Source organism: Microtus ochrogaster, unplaced genomic scaffold (genome assembly GCF_000317375.1).
Source record: "Microtus ochrogaster isolate Prairie Vole_2 unplaced genomic scaffold, MicOch1.0 UNK8, whole genome shotgun sequence".
In the NCBI taxonomy this organism is placed as follows: domain Eukaryota; kingdom Metazoa; phylum Chordata; class Mammalia; order Rodentia; family Cricetidae; genus Microtus; species Microtus ochrogaster.
This window is the reverse complement of record NW_004949106.1, coordinates 229,459-245,886: the sequence shown is the minus strand read 5'-3', so window position 1 is coordinate 245,886 and position 16,428 is coordinate 229,459. Positions and strand designations below refer to the sequence as shown.

At 41.5% G+C, this 16,428-nt stretch overlaps 1 protein-coding gene across 1 annotated transcript in view; it reads left to right on the top strand.

The window, feature by feature from the left end:
* Bmpr2 (bone morphogenetic protein receptor type 2) overlaps nt 1-12,701 on the top strand; it is a 91,127-nt gene extending 78,426 nt beyond the window's left edge. The window contains exons 11-13 of the mRNA XM_013353474.2: nt 3,317-3,489; nt 7,352-8,634; nt 10,522-12,701. Coding sequence (XP_013208928.1) covers nt 3,317-3,489; nt 7,352-8,634; nt 10,522-10,769 — 1,704 coding nt within the window. The 3' untranslated portion in view covers nt 10,770-12,701. The remainder of the gene's footprint in view (nt 1-3,316; nt 3,490-7,351; nt 8,635-10,521) is intronic.
* Nucleotides 12,702-16,428: the final 3,727 nt, after the last annotated feature.

Below are 16,428 nucleotides of genomic sequence, written 5' to 3'. Positions count from 1 at the left end.
CAGACAGATCTCCTCCATTGAGGCCACATCTCCAAATCCTTCCCAAATAGTTCCACTAACTAAGGACCGAGCATTCAAATGTGTTGACCCGTGGAGGCCATCCTCATCCACACCACCACATTTGAGTTGCAGGCATGTACTCCCACACCAGGGTTGTGGTTTTTGTTTTTCTGTAAGCTGTTAAGACTTACTTTTCCATTGCAGTTTTGAATTTTCACTTGGGTATATGTTAGCGCAGGCCTTTTCACACATTTTTCCTAGATATTGAATAGATTTTTCCATTTGAAAATCTAAAACTTTCCTCATTTCACGAGTTCTCTAGTGTTTGTTTGTTTGTTTGTTTTGAGACAGATTTTCTCTGTGTAACAGTCCTACCTGTCCTGGAACTCGCTTTGTAGACCAGGCTGGACTTGAAGTAGAGACCCACCACCCAGTTCTAGCTTTTATTTTAAATTTACTTCTTTCCAGCTGGGCAGTGGTGGCGCACGCCTTTAATCCCAGCACTCGGGAGGCAGAGGCAGGTGGAACTCTATGAGTTGGAGGCCAGCCTGGGCTACAAGAGCTAGTTCCAGGACAGACTCCAAAGCTACAGAGAAACCCTGTCTCAAAAAAGAAAAAAAATACTTCTTTCCTTACATTTCTTTATCCTTGAATTCTCATTAAACTAGTATTGAACCGCCTAACATTCCAAGTCTGAATCCCCCCCACCCCCGTTGTTTTTTGTTTATCTGTTTGGAAAACAGGGCTGTGTGAGTTCATACTAACTGCGTAGCTGGGGATAACATTGAACTCCTGCCTCCACCTCTGAGTGCGTGTGCCACCGTGCTGGTTTATGTGGGTTTCATGTGTGCCAGCACTCTACCAAACTGCGCTGCGTCTCCAGCTTCCGTCTGGTTTTCAGTGTTGTTCTAATTGTTCAGCATTTGCTCAGCTTCACCTTTTGAGCAGCCCATTAGTTTCTTACTAACAGTGTTGTATCAATTGTTTGTTCATTATATTTTTAATTCCCTGGGGTGACAGGATGGCCCATCAGGTCAAGGCCCCTGCCACCGAGCTTGATGCCATATCTCAGTTCCTGGAGCCCACAGAGTGCGAGGAGAGAGTTGATTTACAGTGTTTTCTGACCTCCAGTGCACACCGTGACATTTGCCATTCTTCCCCAATAAATACATTAAAAATTTAAAATTTCTACAATCCTATTTTTATTTCTAGAAGGTTGTATTGCTTTGTATTTCCTCAGTGATCTCTTAAGGTAGTAATGTAATGATGATTACTTCTGAAGGTATTTATTACATTTTTATACTTAGTACAAATTAATTTTCTTAGCTCTAATTAAAGAACATGAAGAAATTTAGTAATTTAAATCATTTTACTATATATTTTCCCATCCCACTTACAGATTGCCTCAACAGAATAGAATATTTTCATTCGTGTCAGAGAGAGAGACTAGAGATGTATCCCTTCAGATAGATTGAGCTTCATCTTAGTGGTCATCTTTGTTAGTAGATTAATCTCAAAGCTGTCTTATGTTTCAGATGAGATAGAAACCTTTAAGTATATGGCCACTAAAGAGCTTGTTCAGTTCATACACACGGTTGCCTCCAAATGGCAGTTTTTGCTATGCAGACTTGGGCAGTTCCTTAAGCAGGTAAGGGGGTGAATTGTACTCTACCAGGATTCCCCAGAGCTGCCGACCTCATAGAAAACGCCTGTGAGATCTGAGAGTTTGTTATAATCAGCCGCGACCTCCTCTCCTTACCTTGTGTCGTCTCACTGCGGTGACGAAGCGTTTGTCGGCAACCCTACCGTTGTGGGATATGCAACATACACAGATTTACCTGACAACTCTTTACTTCTAATTTAGATGAGGTTGCTAAGCAAGGGACTTTTAATATTTGGTTTACATCCAACAAATCCATTTAAACTTGATATGGATGGTATAGCCAAAAGAAAAGTTTCTCTGCAGTAGCAATACAGTTCAAGAGTTAGGGAGGAAGTGTATAGTTTATTAACGTGACTAAAGGTTTATTAATTCTTTGAAAAAGGAAGAGCTATTTTTAAAAAAATGCAGGTTAGGTGGGCATAGTGGAGCATTCTTTAGTTCCAGCACGGGAGTGGGGGCGGTGGGGTCTGATCTCTGTGAGTTAGTTGGAGGCCAGCTTGGTCTACACGGTGAGTTCCAGGACAGCCAGAGCTACATAGAGAAACCTTGTCTCGAAATAAACCAAACCAAAGCAGAACAAACAAAGATTATTGACTCTTATACTTACCTGGAATTATTTTTTAAATTTCAAGTTGGAGAACTCTTTTAACTTACTTACAGAGCATGTCCACAACAATGACTTCCCCTGATTTGATAGATAGATGGGTGATAGATTGATGATAGGTAGATACATACATAAAAAAATAAAATTATTTTTAAGGAATTGTTTTCTTAGGCCAGACATGGTAACATACACCCTTATTACTAGCACTCAGGAGGCAGAGGCAGGCAGATCTCTGTGAGTTCAAGGCCAGCCTGGTCTACAGAGTGAGTTCCAGGACAGTCTGAGTGGGCTACAGAGAGAAACCCTCTGGGAGGGGTGGGGGATGTTTTCTTAATTCAGTTCTTCATCTGTTGTTTTCTTAGTTCTTTGGTTCACTTGAAATTTTTTGATACCTCTAATACTTGTACTTCCTTGATTTCTGTTAAGATTTTATTTCCCTGTAAATGGATAACACATTCTTGTTTCTTTGCTTTCCTTTTGGGTTTTTGTTTATTTTTAGGCGGGATTTCATGTATCCCAGTCTTGTCTCAAAGATTTCATTCTAAGATCAAGAATATCCCCGAGGTCCTGACCTTCTGCCTCTCCCTCCCAAGTGCTAAAATTTCAAGTACAATACTTGGTTTCCTTTGTAATTTTTTTTTGTTTGAAATTGGACATTTGGGGCTGTAGCTGTAGCTTAATTAAGTCCCTGAAACCTAAAGAAATAAATAAACATAACAAATATTAAAATAAATAGCTGGGTATAGTGACATGCTTTTTAATCCCAGTACTCGGGAGGCAGAGGCAGGCGGATCTCTAAGTTCGAGGCCAGCCTGGTCTACAAGAGCTAGTTCCAGGACAGGCTCCATAGCCACAGAGAAACCCTGTCTTGAAAAACCCAGATAGATATGGTATGCAGAATATAAATAAATCTAAAAGAAAAAAAAAGAAAACAACCTCCTCAAAAAACCAAAACCATACGTATATATACAACCTGATTTTCTTTGACATATTTTAAATTAAAACCCTGATCACAGTTGTAAACAGTATGCTCTCTGATTGTGCTCTAGGCGGTGAGATCACTCAAGGAAACGATCGAAGACTGCTGGGACCAGGACGCAGAGGCTCGGCTCACGGCGCAGTGTGCTGAGGAGAGAATGGCTGAGCTTATGATGATATGGGAGAGAAACAAGTCTGTGAGCCCAACGGTCAACCCCATGTCTACTGCCATGCAGAATGAACGGTAAGACCCTGGGGCTCGTGGCTGTCACTTAGCTGTTGGCACCGGAGACCAAGTAAAGGACAGGAAACAAACGCTGCTGTCAGCCTAGTGATGCGATAACTCCTGTCGTGCGAGGCTATTGTCGTTTTTCTTTCTGGAACTAGTTCTTGTAGACCAGACTGGCCTCGAACTTACAGAGATCCACCTGCCTCTGCCTCCCAAGTGCTGGCTTAAAGGCGTGCGCCACTACCACCCAGCTTTAAATTGTTTTCTTTGTAAGATTTTTTTAAATTTATTATGTTTGTGGTATTCTGCCTGCAGGCTAGAAGAGGGCATTAGATTTCATTGCAGATGCCTGTCAGCTGTGGGTGCTGGGAATTGAACTCAGGACCTCTTGAAGAGCAGCCAGCGCTCTTAATCTCTGAGCCATCTCTGCAGCCTCCAATATCCCTAGTTTTTTTTTTTTAAGATTTATTTTTGTTATTTTTAATATGTGTGTGGAGGTGGAAGCAGGGATGTGCACGAGTTTGGGTGTCTGGAGCCAGAGGCGTGAGATCCCTCTGGAGCTAGGATTTTAAGCAGTTGGAAGCTATGGAGCAGTGAACTGAATTCAGGTCCTCTACAGGAAGAACACCTGCTCTTGAGCACAGAGCCTTCTCTCCAGCCTCTCTATTTCCATTCTTGTATGGAAAATATTTATGTGGTGTGAATACAAGACAGAATCTGTAATTTCATATCTAAAGGTACAGTAAAAGAAATGACTATTAGTCAGCCTGGTCTACAGAGCAAGGTCCAGGATTGCCAGAGCTACACAGAGAAACCCTGTTTGAAGAAACCAAAAGGGGAGGGGGAATTAGTGTAACTTTGCTTTAATGTTAAAGATAAAACATTCTTATAGTTGTAAAAGCTTATAACTTGCACATGTTCTTTGTGCTCTGTCTTGTGTTTATTGGTGTTTTTATTTCGTAAGCACATGTGACTCTCGGGTATCTGCTGCTGTTGCAGTGGACACGGCTTGTGCACTGGCTCTTCAGCGGTGCTTAAAGAACACACGATACTTCTCTCTGTCCTGTGAGACATTTCCTGTGCTACAACTATACCTTCAGATCCCAAATAAAAAGGCGTTAGGACTGGAGAGACAGCTCGGGGGTTAAGAGCACTGGCTGTTCTTGCAGAGGACGCAGGTTCCATTTCCAGCACCCACTTGGCAGCTCACAACTGTCTGTAAGTCAGTTCCAGGGAAGCTGACACCCTCACACCAATCCTCATAAAATCAAATAGAAGTGCTCTCCCTTTACGCGCATTAGAGGAGTCTTCTCCATCGTCTGTTTCCGCTTCCCTATAATCTAAAGTCTGCAGGTCATACGTCTGTCAATGGTCAGATGAAGGGAATACAGAGAGGGCTCAGTTAGAGCCCTTGCTGCTCTCCCAGCAGACCCTGGTTCCGTCCCCTGTTGTCGGTTGTTTTTACTCTTTAGGCTTTTTGAGGGGCCCACAACCCTGCTCCCAGATAAATCACACACGAAGGCTTCTTCTTAGTTAGGAGTGTCCAGCCTCCAGCCTTAGCTTGGCTTGTTTCTTGCCTGCTTTTCTTATATTAAATTATCCCACCTACCTTTTTCCTCTGAGTTTTTTTCTTTCTTACTTGTGAATATCTTACTTCCCTTCTTACACTGTGGCCGTCCCGACGTCCTCCTCCTCTTCCAGAGTTCTTCTGTTTATACTCTCACCGCCAGCCCCGCCTCTCCTTGATCCTGCCTCGCTATTGGCCGTTCCGCTCTTTATTAGACCACCAGGTGTTTTAGACAGGCAAAGAACCGCAGCTTCACAGAGTTAAACAAATGCAGCATAACAAAAGTCACACACCCTATAATATTCCCCAGCAGTTCCCAGCTCCCATCCACATTGTGGTTCCTAACCATCTGTAACTGCAGTTCCAGGGAGTCCAGCTCCTTCTTCTGACCTCTGCAGGCACTGCAGGTGAATACTTATATACATAAAGTCTTTTTAAAAAAAAAAAAAAAGTCAGCTGAAGCTCCTACTTTAAATACTTTTGAATTTTTCTTGAGTGATTAAAAAAAAAACAAAAACCAACTCCTAGCCTCACTTTGGTTTTCCTCCCCCTTGTGTTACTCACTGGTTCTTTGTACCCCCATCTCTCCCTAGTTTCTCCTATATGAGGGCTCACATAAGGGTTGTTTGCACTGTGGGCTTCATCTCACTCTGCCCTAACCTCTCCATATCTCCTTAGCTCCCCTTTTCGTGGTTGCTGCTATTCCCGCATCAGACGCCAGGCTCCTTTACAGACCCTCTTTTTCTCGAGCTGATATTCTCTTGTCCTGCTTTTCTCTGTTAACACTCCCAGGACCGTGGTCACTTCAGTGAAGCCCGTCCCTAATGCTTCCTGTAAAGAGACTTTAAATAATATGTAATTGTGACCGTCGGGGGTTTTCCTTTCCGGGGGGATTGGGGCCGTTGGGTCCTCAGTAACTGAAGAGCAGTCCTGAATTGTAGTGGATTTTCCTCTCTGGGGGCCACCACCCAGCTCCCAGATAAACACACAGAGACTTATTCTTACTTGTGAATGCCCGGCCTTAGCTTGGCTTGTTTCTAGTGAGCTTTTCTGACTTAAATGATCCCGTTTCTCTTTATGTTTCTCTTTATGTTTTGCCTCTGGATTTTTGGTTGTTTTTTTTAACCTTTCTTTCTATACATCTATACATTCTGTACGTCTTTCTTTCCTTCTTATTCCCTGGCTAGCCCTGGCATCCTCCTCCTCTTCTTTTCTCAACCCTCAATCTCTTCCCTGGATTTCTCCTGTTTATTCTCCTTACGTGCCAGCCCCACCTGTCCTTTCTCGTGCCTAGTTATTGGCCATTCAGCTTTGTTCCTTTATCCGAGTGCTGTCTTCTGCCTCATAGCTTAGCTCTACAGAAACTTACACCAGTAGTGGCTCCTGCAGAAAGGTGTGTTCCATTGTTAGCATGTACCTATTGGTTGTGCATATACTATTGGACCTAGGGTTACAGGAATAAAAATAAACATATCCCGTGGTTCCTCTGTTTACAAAATAATATTACTTGTATAGGTATATAATTCATAAAAGATGTTATTATAAAATTATAGGTGATATTTTTAAAATTAACTCTTTTATTTTTTGAGGTGTTTTTGTTTGTTTATTCAACACAGGGTTTCTCTGTGTGGCTCTGACTGTCCTGGAACTCACTCTGAGACCAGACTGACCTCAAACTCACAGAAATCCACCTGTCTCTGCCTCTCAAGTGCTGGGGTTAAAGATGTACACCACCACTGCCCGGCTTGAGACTTTATTTTTATTTTTTGTTTATATGAGTGCCTGAATGTGTGTGCCCCGTGTTCCTGCAATGCCTGCCAAGGCCAGAAGATGTCTCTGGGTCTCCAGGGACTGAAATTAGAGGTACTTGTGAGCTGTCATGTAGGTGCTGGGAATCAAAGAGCAGCTGAGCCTCTTAACCACCGATTCATCCTCCAGCCACTAAAATTAACTCTTGTAAGCTGAAACAAAATTTGTGTTCAGCGAGCCGTTAACACTTACTACCTCTTAACTATGATTTAAGAGTGAAATAGGCCGGTGAGATGGCTGGGTGGGTGACGTGCTCGCTGCCAAGACTGACAGCCAGCCTGGTTTGACTCCTGAGACCCCCATGCTGGAAGAGAAGTGACTCCCACAAGTTGACCTCTGCTCTCCACACGTACCCAGATACACTAAATAGTTACGTGCAGTAAAAATGCAGAGCACAAAATAAGAAGCAGTTGGACTTTGAAATCTGGTGTTTACTTGGGATAGGCAGTTCGTCGTAAGTCTCTGTTCCCATGGTCATTCCTTTCCTTTTCTTTCTTCAAGCAACCTGTCACATAATAGGCGTGTGCCAAAAATTGGGCCTTATCCGGATTATTCTTCTTCCTCGTATATTGAAGACTCCATACACCACACTGACAGCATTGTGAAAAATATTTCCTCTGAGCATTCGATGTCCAGCAGCACGCCTTTGACTGTAGGAGAAAAGAACCGAAACTCAATTAATTACGAACGGCAGCAAGCACAAGCTCGGATCCCCAGCCCTGAAACAAGCGTCACCAGCCTGTCCACAAACACAACCACCACAAACACCACGGGCCTCACTCCGAGTACTGGCATGACCACCATCTCTGAGATGCCGTACCCAGATGAAACCAATCTGCATGCCATGAATGTTACGCAGCCGATTGGGCCAACCCCTGTCTGTTTGCAGCTGACGGAAGAAGACCTGGAGACCAATAAGCTAGACCCAAAAGAAGTTGATAAGAACCTCAAGGAAAGCTCCGACGAGAACCTCATGGAACACTCTCTCAAGCAGTTCAGTGGGCCAGACCCCTTGAGCAGTACCAGTTCCAGCCTGCTTTATCCACTCATAAAGCTCGCAGTGGAAGGAACTGGGCAGCAGGACTTCACACAGGCTGCAAACGGCCAGGCCTGCTTAATTCCTGATGTTCCGCCCGCTCAGCTCTATCCTCTCCCTAAGCAACAGAACCTGCCTAAGAGACCCACTAGTTTGCCTTTGAACACCAAAAATTCAACAAAAGAACCCCGGCTAAAATTTGGCAACAAGCACAAATCAAACTTGAAACAGGTAGAAACTGGAGTTGCCAAGATGAATACAGTCAATGCCGCAGAGCCTCACGTGGTGACGGTGACTATGAATGGCGTGGCAGGGAGAAGCCACACTGTTAATTCCCATGTCGCCACAACCCAGTATGCCAACGGGACGGTGCCGTCTGGCCAGGCGGCCAACATAGTGGCACAGAGGGCTCAAGACATGCTGCAGAATCAGTTTATTGGCGAGGATACCCGGCTGAATATTAATTCCAGTCCTGATGAGCATGAACCTTTACTGAGACGAGAGCAGCAAGCTGGCCATGATGAAGGGGTTCTGGACCGTTTGGTAGACAGGCGGGAACGGCCCCTCGAAGGGAGCCGAACTAATTCCAATAACAACAACAGCAATCCGTGCTCAGAACAAGATGGACTTCCACAGGGTGTTACAAGCACAGTTGCAGGTCCTGGGCCATCGAAGCCCAGAAGAGCACAGAGGCCCAGTTCTCTGGATCTTTCAGCCACAAATATCCTGGATGGCAGCAGTATACAGAGTAAGTGTCCTTTAGAGTCTTTACCCTGTCACCTCCAGAGACAGAGTGACTGGGCCTCAGAAGGATTATTGCAATTGCCAGCTTAATCTGTGTGTTTTTTGGTGGCTTCTTTATGATGTGGGTCATGTACTTGTTGTGACAGAGGAGGTTAAATCAGCACCTAGTAAGGTCAGAGCACCAGGTGGCAACATTATGCTACTTTTACTTCTAAAGCATTTGTTATACATAATCATATGTTAAATCTACTTTTAGTTTTAACTTAGTAAGTCTTTTTTTTTTTTGTTTTTGGTTTTGGTTTTTTCGAGACAGAGTTTCTCTGTGGTTTTGGAGCCTGTCCTGGAACTAGCTCTTGTAGACCAGGCTGGTCTCGAACTCACAGAGATCCGCCTGCCTCTGCCTCCCAAGTGCTGGGATTAAAGGCGTGCGCCACCACCGCCCAGCTCTTAGTAAGTCTTTATATGTAATTCCTTTTTTGTTTGTTTGTGACAAGGTCTCTGTTTGTAGCCCTGGCTGCCCTGGAACTAGCTGTATAGACCAGGCCGGTCTTAAACTCACAGTGTGCTGGGATTAAAGGCCTGTGCCTCCACACCCAGTAAGTCCTAGAAGTCAAGAGAAGTCTCAGGAAGCACTGAAGTTGTTCTCAGTCCTTAAGTGCCGTCTTTATTGAGGCTCACACACAACAGATAAACTGCAGCTGCTCCCTTGCTCTACGAGGTTACAGCCCAAGACAGGAGAGCTCACCAGGATCTCTTAACAGTCATTACTAGGTAAAATAATTCATTTATAAACCCCAGCACTCAGGAAGCAGAGGCAGACAGACCTTTACGTTTGATGAGGACAGCTTGGTCTACAGAGTGAGTTCAGGACAGTCAGGGCTACACAGAGAAACCTTGTGTTGAAAAGGAAAAGAAAGAAAAAGAAAAAAACAAAATCCTCGCCCGTTACTTAAGTGGTTTATATTACAAGCTAGTTGGCACACCTTGCTTGCTTCTGTATCCACGAAGCATCTTGTCAAATATGAGAACAGAGAATTATGGGGAAATGTTCATCCCTGTAAAACCATTACATGTTAAAGGCCTTTTGAGTTTGGTCCACTTTGAGCATTTTTTGTTTTGCTTTGTCTTTTTGAGATAAGGACCCACTTTATAACTCATTGTGCCAAAGGCTGGACTGGAATTCAATATCTTCCCGCCTCAGCTTCCTAAGAACCTGGAATTTCAGGAATCCATCACCCACTTCATACCTAGCCCACCTTTCAGCATTAAGTCAAATGATAAGTGTTTTTAGCAAGTTGAAGTCTGTACCAGAGTAAGAGGATTTGAAAATGCAATGAAGAATTTTGAATTTTCTTGCCTGGCAGTGGTGGTGCACACCTTTAATCCCAGCACTTGGGAGGCAGAAACAGGTGGATCTCTGTGCGTTTGAGGCCAGCTTGGTCTACAGAGTGAGTTCTAGGACAGCCAGGGCTACACAGGAAACCCTGTCTCAAAAATTAAATAAACAAAATGAAAAGAATTTTGAATTTTATCAGTTCTTGTGAGATTTATTTATTTTTTTTAATTATGTCTCAGAAATGAGTTGGTTGAATTTTGCTTAGGAAAACGTTGTCTAGCATCACATATTTCAAGAAATATCCATCATTTGGGTCTGTAGATGCTGGCTGAGCCTGTGCATGACATTGTTAGAGTCTTGTGTAGCTCAGGCTGGGCTCTGTAGTAGCTGTCGAGACAAGGATAGTGTTGAGCTTCTGGTCCTCCTGCTTGGGCTCCCACAGCACCAGCGGGGTTTCAGTGGTCCTGGGACCAGGCTACATTGTATCCAGCCAACCCCTGTACTTCTAAATCTGTCCTTTCCTACAGCTCATCTCTGTGCTTTTGTTTTCTGTAGGTGAGTCCACACAGGATGGCAAATCAGGATCAGGGGAAAAGATCAAGAAACGCGTGAAAACTCCATACTCCCTTAAGCGGTGGCGCCCCTCCACGTGGGTCATCTCCACTGAACCCCTGGACTGTGAGGTCAACAACAATGGGAGTGACCGAGCAGTCCATTCTAAATCTAGCACTGCTGTGTACCTCGCAGAAGGAGGCACTGCCACCACCATGGTGTCTAAGGATATAGGGATGGATTGTCTGTGAGATGTTTCCAATCTTATGGAGTGAAATTATTTTTTTTGCATCATTTAAACATGCAGAAGACATTTAAAAAACAAACTGCTTTACCCCCCTGTCAGCACCCTTCCCACCCTACACCAGGACTTGCTTTAAATAGATTTCAGCTATGCAGAAAATGTTAGCTCATGCTTCCATATTTTTTAATTTTGTTTTTTAAGTTTTGCACTTTTGTTTAGTCTTGCTAAAGTTATATTTGTCTGTTATGACCACATTATGTGTGTGCTTATCAAAAGTGGTCTCAAAATATTTTTTTAAGAAAAAAAAAACAAAACCAGTGTATTGCTGATAATCAGTTTGGACCATTTCTAAAGGTCACTAAAGCAGAAGCAGGAGACGGGCCCGACTGCAGTGGTGTCCCGGGCACAAGCTCGTTCATGTGTCGTCTGTTGGACATTCTTCTCTCTTGTTTTATTTGAATGTGCAATAGTCTTCAGACCACAGAGAAGCTTTCTTACCAGCTCTCCCCTAGCAGGGCACACATTCTTCCATTGTTGAAACTTGTCCCCCATTCTTCGATAAGATGAACATTTTCTGGCTTCCTCCTTAGGGAGAATGCATAGATACTGTTCCAAGGGCTCCAAAAAGGACTCACCAAGACCTTTCTTGAAATGCCTTTGTCTTTTAGCCTTCCAAATACTAAGTGTTTCCTTCCAGGCATTTTAATAGGCATATTTGGTTCTGATTTTGGAAATTCATAAGAGAGCATAGAACAAAATAGAAGAAAGCAAACACTAGCCGTTTCCATTTTATTTTTTCTATGTATGTTCATGTTCCATATTCGTTTATTTAATAAATACTTTCTATCAGAAAATTTATAGAGCTAAAGTTATGTGGAATTTTTAAGTAAGTAGATGGGCAAGGCGATGTAGTGTAGGAACTTTGGTTTTTCTGACCATCACAAATTAAATTACATTTCCTATTTATAACCTCAGAAAAACTCATAGTTTCGAATTTATAATATCTTTTATTGTTTCCCAGCAAAGCGTGACAGCTTTATGTGAAAACGATTCTTCTTCCCATGACCTAAAACACTGTGTGGAAAGCTCAGTCAGCCAGCATGCCCAGTCCCGTGGAAGAAGGGCTTGCTGCCAGACTTAGGACTATTGAGACAGCTAACATTTGCCCTCTTTCTTTCGCTAACTTTCTTTGCTAATCCTGTTTTCATGATTTCTCCCTTTGCCAATTTCACATGATCTTCGACTTTGAGCAGCGTCTATTACTCGTGTTGTGGCAGAGCCTGCCTTCTGGTGACGCGCTCTCTCCCCGCTTCTCCTTTTGTCACGAGTGATCCGTAAACCAGGCTCTGTCTTTTAATAAAGCACTTTCTGTCAGATATGGATTTTCCCTAAACATCTTTCCCGCCAGTTTGCAAACAAATGGTTCTCATGTTTTCAGATGCTCAAAATCCTTATTATGCATTATCTGATTAAGTTTTAATTTTTTACAGGGGGAGGTAGAAAAGTTAAGTGTAAGTCTCCAAATTCCTGATCTCAGTTCTCGTGTCCTGAACACCATTTTCTCATTTGAAACCCTCTGCCCTCACGATTTAACTAAAGACGGCCCCTTTCCCAGCACACTGTCCACAGCACTTGTGACTTCTTTGACTTGCCATCTGCTGCGCTGCTTTGATGTGACAACATTTAAAACATTTATTCAGCCGGGCTGCTGACTGGAGTCTCAGTCCTTAGATTAAGATGGTCTTATTCTCCCGGGACCCTTTCTCCCCTTTGTGCTTTCTTGGCCCCTCTTCTGGGTCAGATTTGTCTTGTTTTGTTTTGGGTTGGGTTTTTTTCGTGACAGAGCTTCTCTGTGTAGCTCTGGTTGTCCTGGAACTCACTCTGTAGACCAGGCTGGCTTTGAACTCAGATTCTTAAAATAAATTTTGTCTTCTGACATCAGTTTATTTCAGATAGTGACCATTTTTTTTTTAATCTATGTAACAAATAATTTTTGTCTTTTACTTCCTTGTCTGTCCAAATGCCTTTCAGATGCATTTCAGGATTTTTGTTTTTTTCAGTTGTCGGACAACTTTAAATCAAAATAAATTATATTCCTTCTATCTGTAACTGAAGCACTGAGAATAAATGTCCCCCAGAGGTCCAGCTGGTCTTTCTCTGTCAGAAAACTGCCTTACATTCTAATAGGTTATGTTAAGGCCAATCACTTGTGAATTTCCCAACAGTCTTCAATGGTTAATACATTTATGAAATGCTTTAAAAAGTAGTATGCCAGGTTAAAAGAGAAAGGGTATCATTTCCAATCTCATGCAGATATGTTTAAAACAAATAATTCCTTTCACTGATACATGGTAACTGCTTGACAAATAGGAATAGCAGAAAGCATAGGTCCTTTTAATAAATGTTGGAATTTCTAATACAGAGCACTCAAAAATCCCTTTAATAACTTAAATTACTTGTTCACTTTATTTATCTGATTCTTGAAGCTGAATTTATCGAAGATTTCACATAAAAATTAATGTTGGGCCTTTTGATTAAAAGTCATTCAGTTTGGGCTGGAGAGATGGCTCAGAGGTTAAGAGCATTGCCTGCTCTTCAAAGGTCCTGAGTTCAATTCCCAGCAACCACATGGTGGCTCACAACCATCTGTGATGCGGTCTGGTGCCCTCTTCTGGCCTTCAAGCATACACACAGACAGAATATTGTATACATAATAAATCAATAAATATTTTTTAAAAAAGTCATTCAATTCAAAATTATTTCCCTGAACAGTATTATAATCTTTAAAGAATCAAAACAGGACATTTTCTTTAAAAAAATGCCATTTGTGGGGCTGGAGAAGCAGCAAGGCAGCTAACGGTGGTTTCTGCTTTTCCGAGGACCCAGGTTGAACTCACAACAGCTCCATGGCTGGTCACAGCCTCCTTACGTGCACATAACTAAAAAATATAAAAATCAATCCTAAAGTCCTAATTGTATACCAAAAGTAAGTAATGGAAAGAACTTGATTCCAATTATGTATAGAATAAAGTGATTTAAACAGAAACCCTAAAACGTTTAAATGTATAAAATGTATAAATGTATAATTTAAAACCACTTCTACTGTGGGCATTGTGAAAGGGCATACTCTGAAAACTGGCATCTACACGCACTGTCTTTTCGTCTTCACAGCAACCATGTTCTAATTAATTTTCATATTTTACGAACAAGGAAACATTAAGAGACGATAGCTAATTTGTCCCAGTTTACCTAGGGTGAAATCCCAGGTTCCTTCCTACACCTCTCTTTCATCCACACACGGTCTGCATCCTTCGTGGACAGATGTGTGATACACTGACATTTTTACTGCAGCAGACTTGTGGCTTGTATATAAGCCATGCCAGATAACTTAATGGTTTGAGAAGTTAGGTGGTAATCACTATTGCTTAAGAGACAGTTACTGGTTCAGTACAAGATTCAGCCTACACCCTAAAATCCACGTCACTTTTCTTCTGATACATTGCAGAACTGAAGGCAAAGCCAACTTTTAAGAGAAAGGTAAAGGAAGCTGAGGGAACAGAGACCCTAAAGTGATTCCATATTAGATTTGGAAAAAAGTTTAATATAAATTTTCAATCTTCTCAACCCTTTGACCCCATCTGTAAAATTTCGGCTTTAGCAATGTTAGAAAAAATGTTAAGTCAGAGAACCAAATAAGACGTATATGATGTAGAAAAACACAAAATTAATACGTATTATTATTATTATTATTAATGTTTTGCTTTTTCGAGACAGGATTTCTCTGTAACTTTGGAGCCTGTCCAGAACTAGCTCTTGTAGACCAGGCTGACCTCGAACTCACAGAGATCCTCCTGCCTCCGCCTGCCCGGCTGCTAATACCCATTTTTATAAAGCAGGTTGTCATAGCTTCCTTACATGTGTGTATTTGTTCCAGAAACTGTGTGTTGGTTCTGAATGAGAAAGTGGAGAAGGGACACTCAGATCCAGTGGGATTTATCACAAATTCTAACAAATATTTTTATTTAAAATATTTCCAAGTTTGATTTCTGAATCCCAAAGGAATACCTGGTAGGCTGCAACTGTTATATTGCACATTTAGTCTCTATTAACAAGTCATTTAAAATGAAAAAAATTCAATAAACGTTTCGTTTCCATATTTATGGACATGAATATTTCATTGCGAGACCTTCATAGTATTTGATATTGTATTTTATTTTATACCATATTTTTAAAGCCTATGTTGAAGTTAGTACCTGTCATGTGTATGTTATTACATGACTATCCACAGATTTTTTTAAATATATATATAATTACTTTATATCCTTAATTCCTTAAAAGATAGATTCTTCACGCATGCTAGCTGATGTTCTAGACCTGCGATTTCGGGAAGTGTGTGACACTCCCTTAGAGACCCCAGGAATCTTTTTTTAAGCTATGATAACTTTCAATATTCACACCCTTGACTAACAGCGGGGTGTGGTGTTTTTTGTTTTCCAGAAGATAAAGTTGCATTTTAACCTTTTTGTTTAGATTATGAACTATGCAAACTTTGTCCACAAACTACCTTACATGATCCCTTCCTAACCGCGCTGATTGATTAGGTCAGGCTGGCTGGTTACCTCCTGGGCAGGCCTCCCCCTGTCAGGAGAGTTTTCTTCATACCCGTTCTGTCTCTCACATGTGATTTTTGTGTTCCTCATACTTCACAGGGAAAAGAGAGTAGATGGTCTTCCTCTCTGCTGCTCTTAGTCAGCTTCGGGCTTCTCGGCTAGCCCTGTTCATCAGATAAAACTGCCCCAGTTCCTTTAGGTCTTTTCTCCTCATCTATTTTAATGACTTTATTTATATTTAAAAGCACATAAAATTCTATGTTATATTCAAGTGAATTGCTCCTGTTAATTTATAGCACAGCAGTTTGATAGGGTTCAGAGTACAGATGTTGCCATTTGACTTTGAATTAAATCATCATACCACCCAAAATTCAGCACTTAATTTTGTAGTAGCTACATTTCTATTAAAGTGTATGTTATGATTTTATATCTGCACAGGTAGAGCTAAAAAGCCATGCATATAAGCATTTGTACTTGTGTATCATTTTTACTAAACTCGCACCACGTCACAGGGAGTTTTAGTATTACGATTGAGCCACAACAAATACTGTACATTTTTCTTCATATCAAATACTGTATTAAACACTAAATGCAAAATTAACTTTCAAAAGCAGACCCTACAAAAATCAGGTATTATCCATGCATATTTTTGTATTTTTGTAGACCACTTTTGAAATGCTTACCATTGTTTTTGCAGCACAGAGTGGATGGACTGAGACAATTTTTATTTAACTTTCAAGTAGTTAAAGTTGGGTGTTTGCATAGAAAGTCAATCTTCAAATTTCATCTCATGGCATATAGATTTGAAAGTAAATATTCAAGAGGCTATACTATATGTTAAAATTATGCCCCAAATAAATCTATTGAATCTTCTATAGAATTCCAGTTTTATCATCACTATGGTGTTTGAGGTGTTTCTAATGAACGCTGTAAGCACACACGTTCATTTGTAAAATTTAGTTTGGAGCCCACATCAAAATCCGAGCAGAAGGAATCTTTAGAACTAAATTGCTTCATTAGGATGTCCAGTTTGTATTTTAAAGAAAATTGACTGTA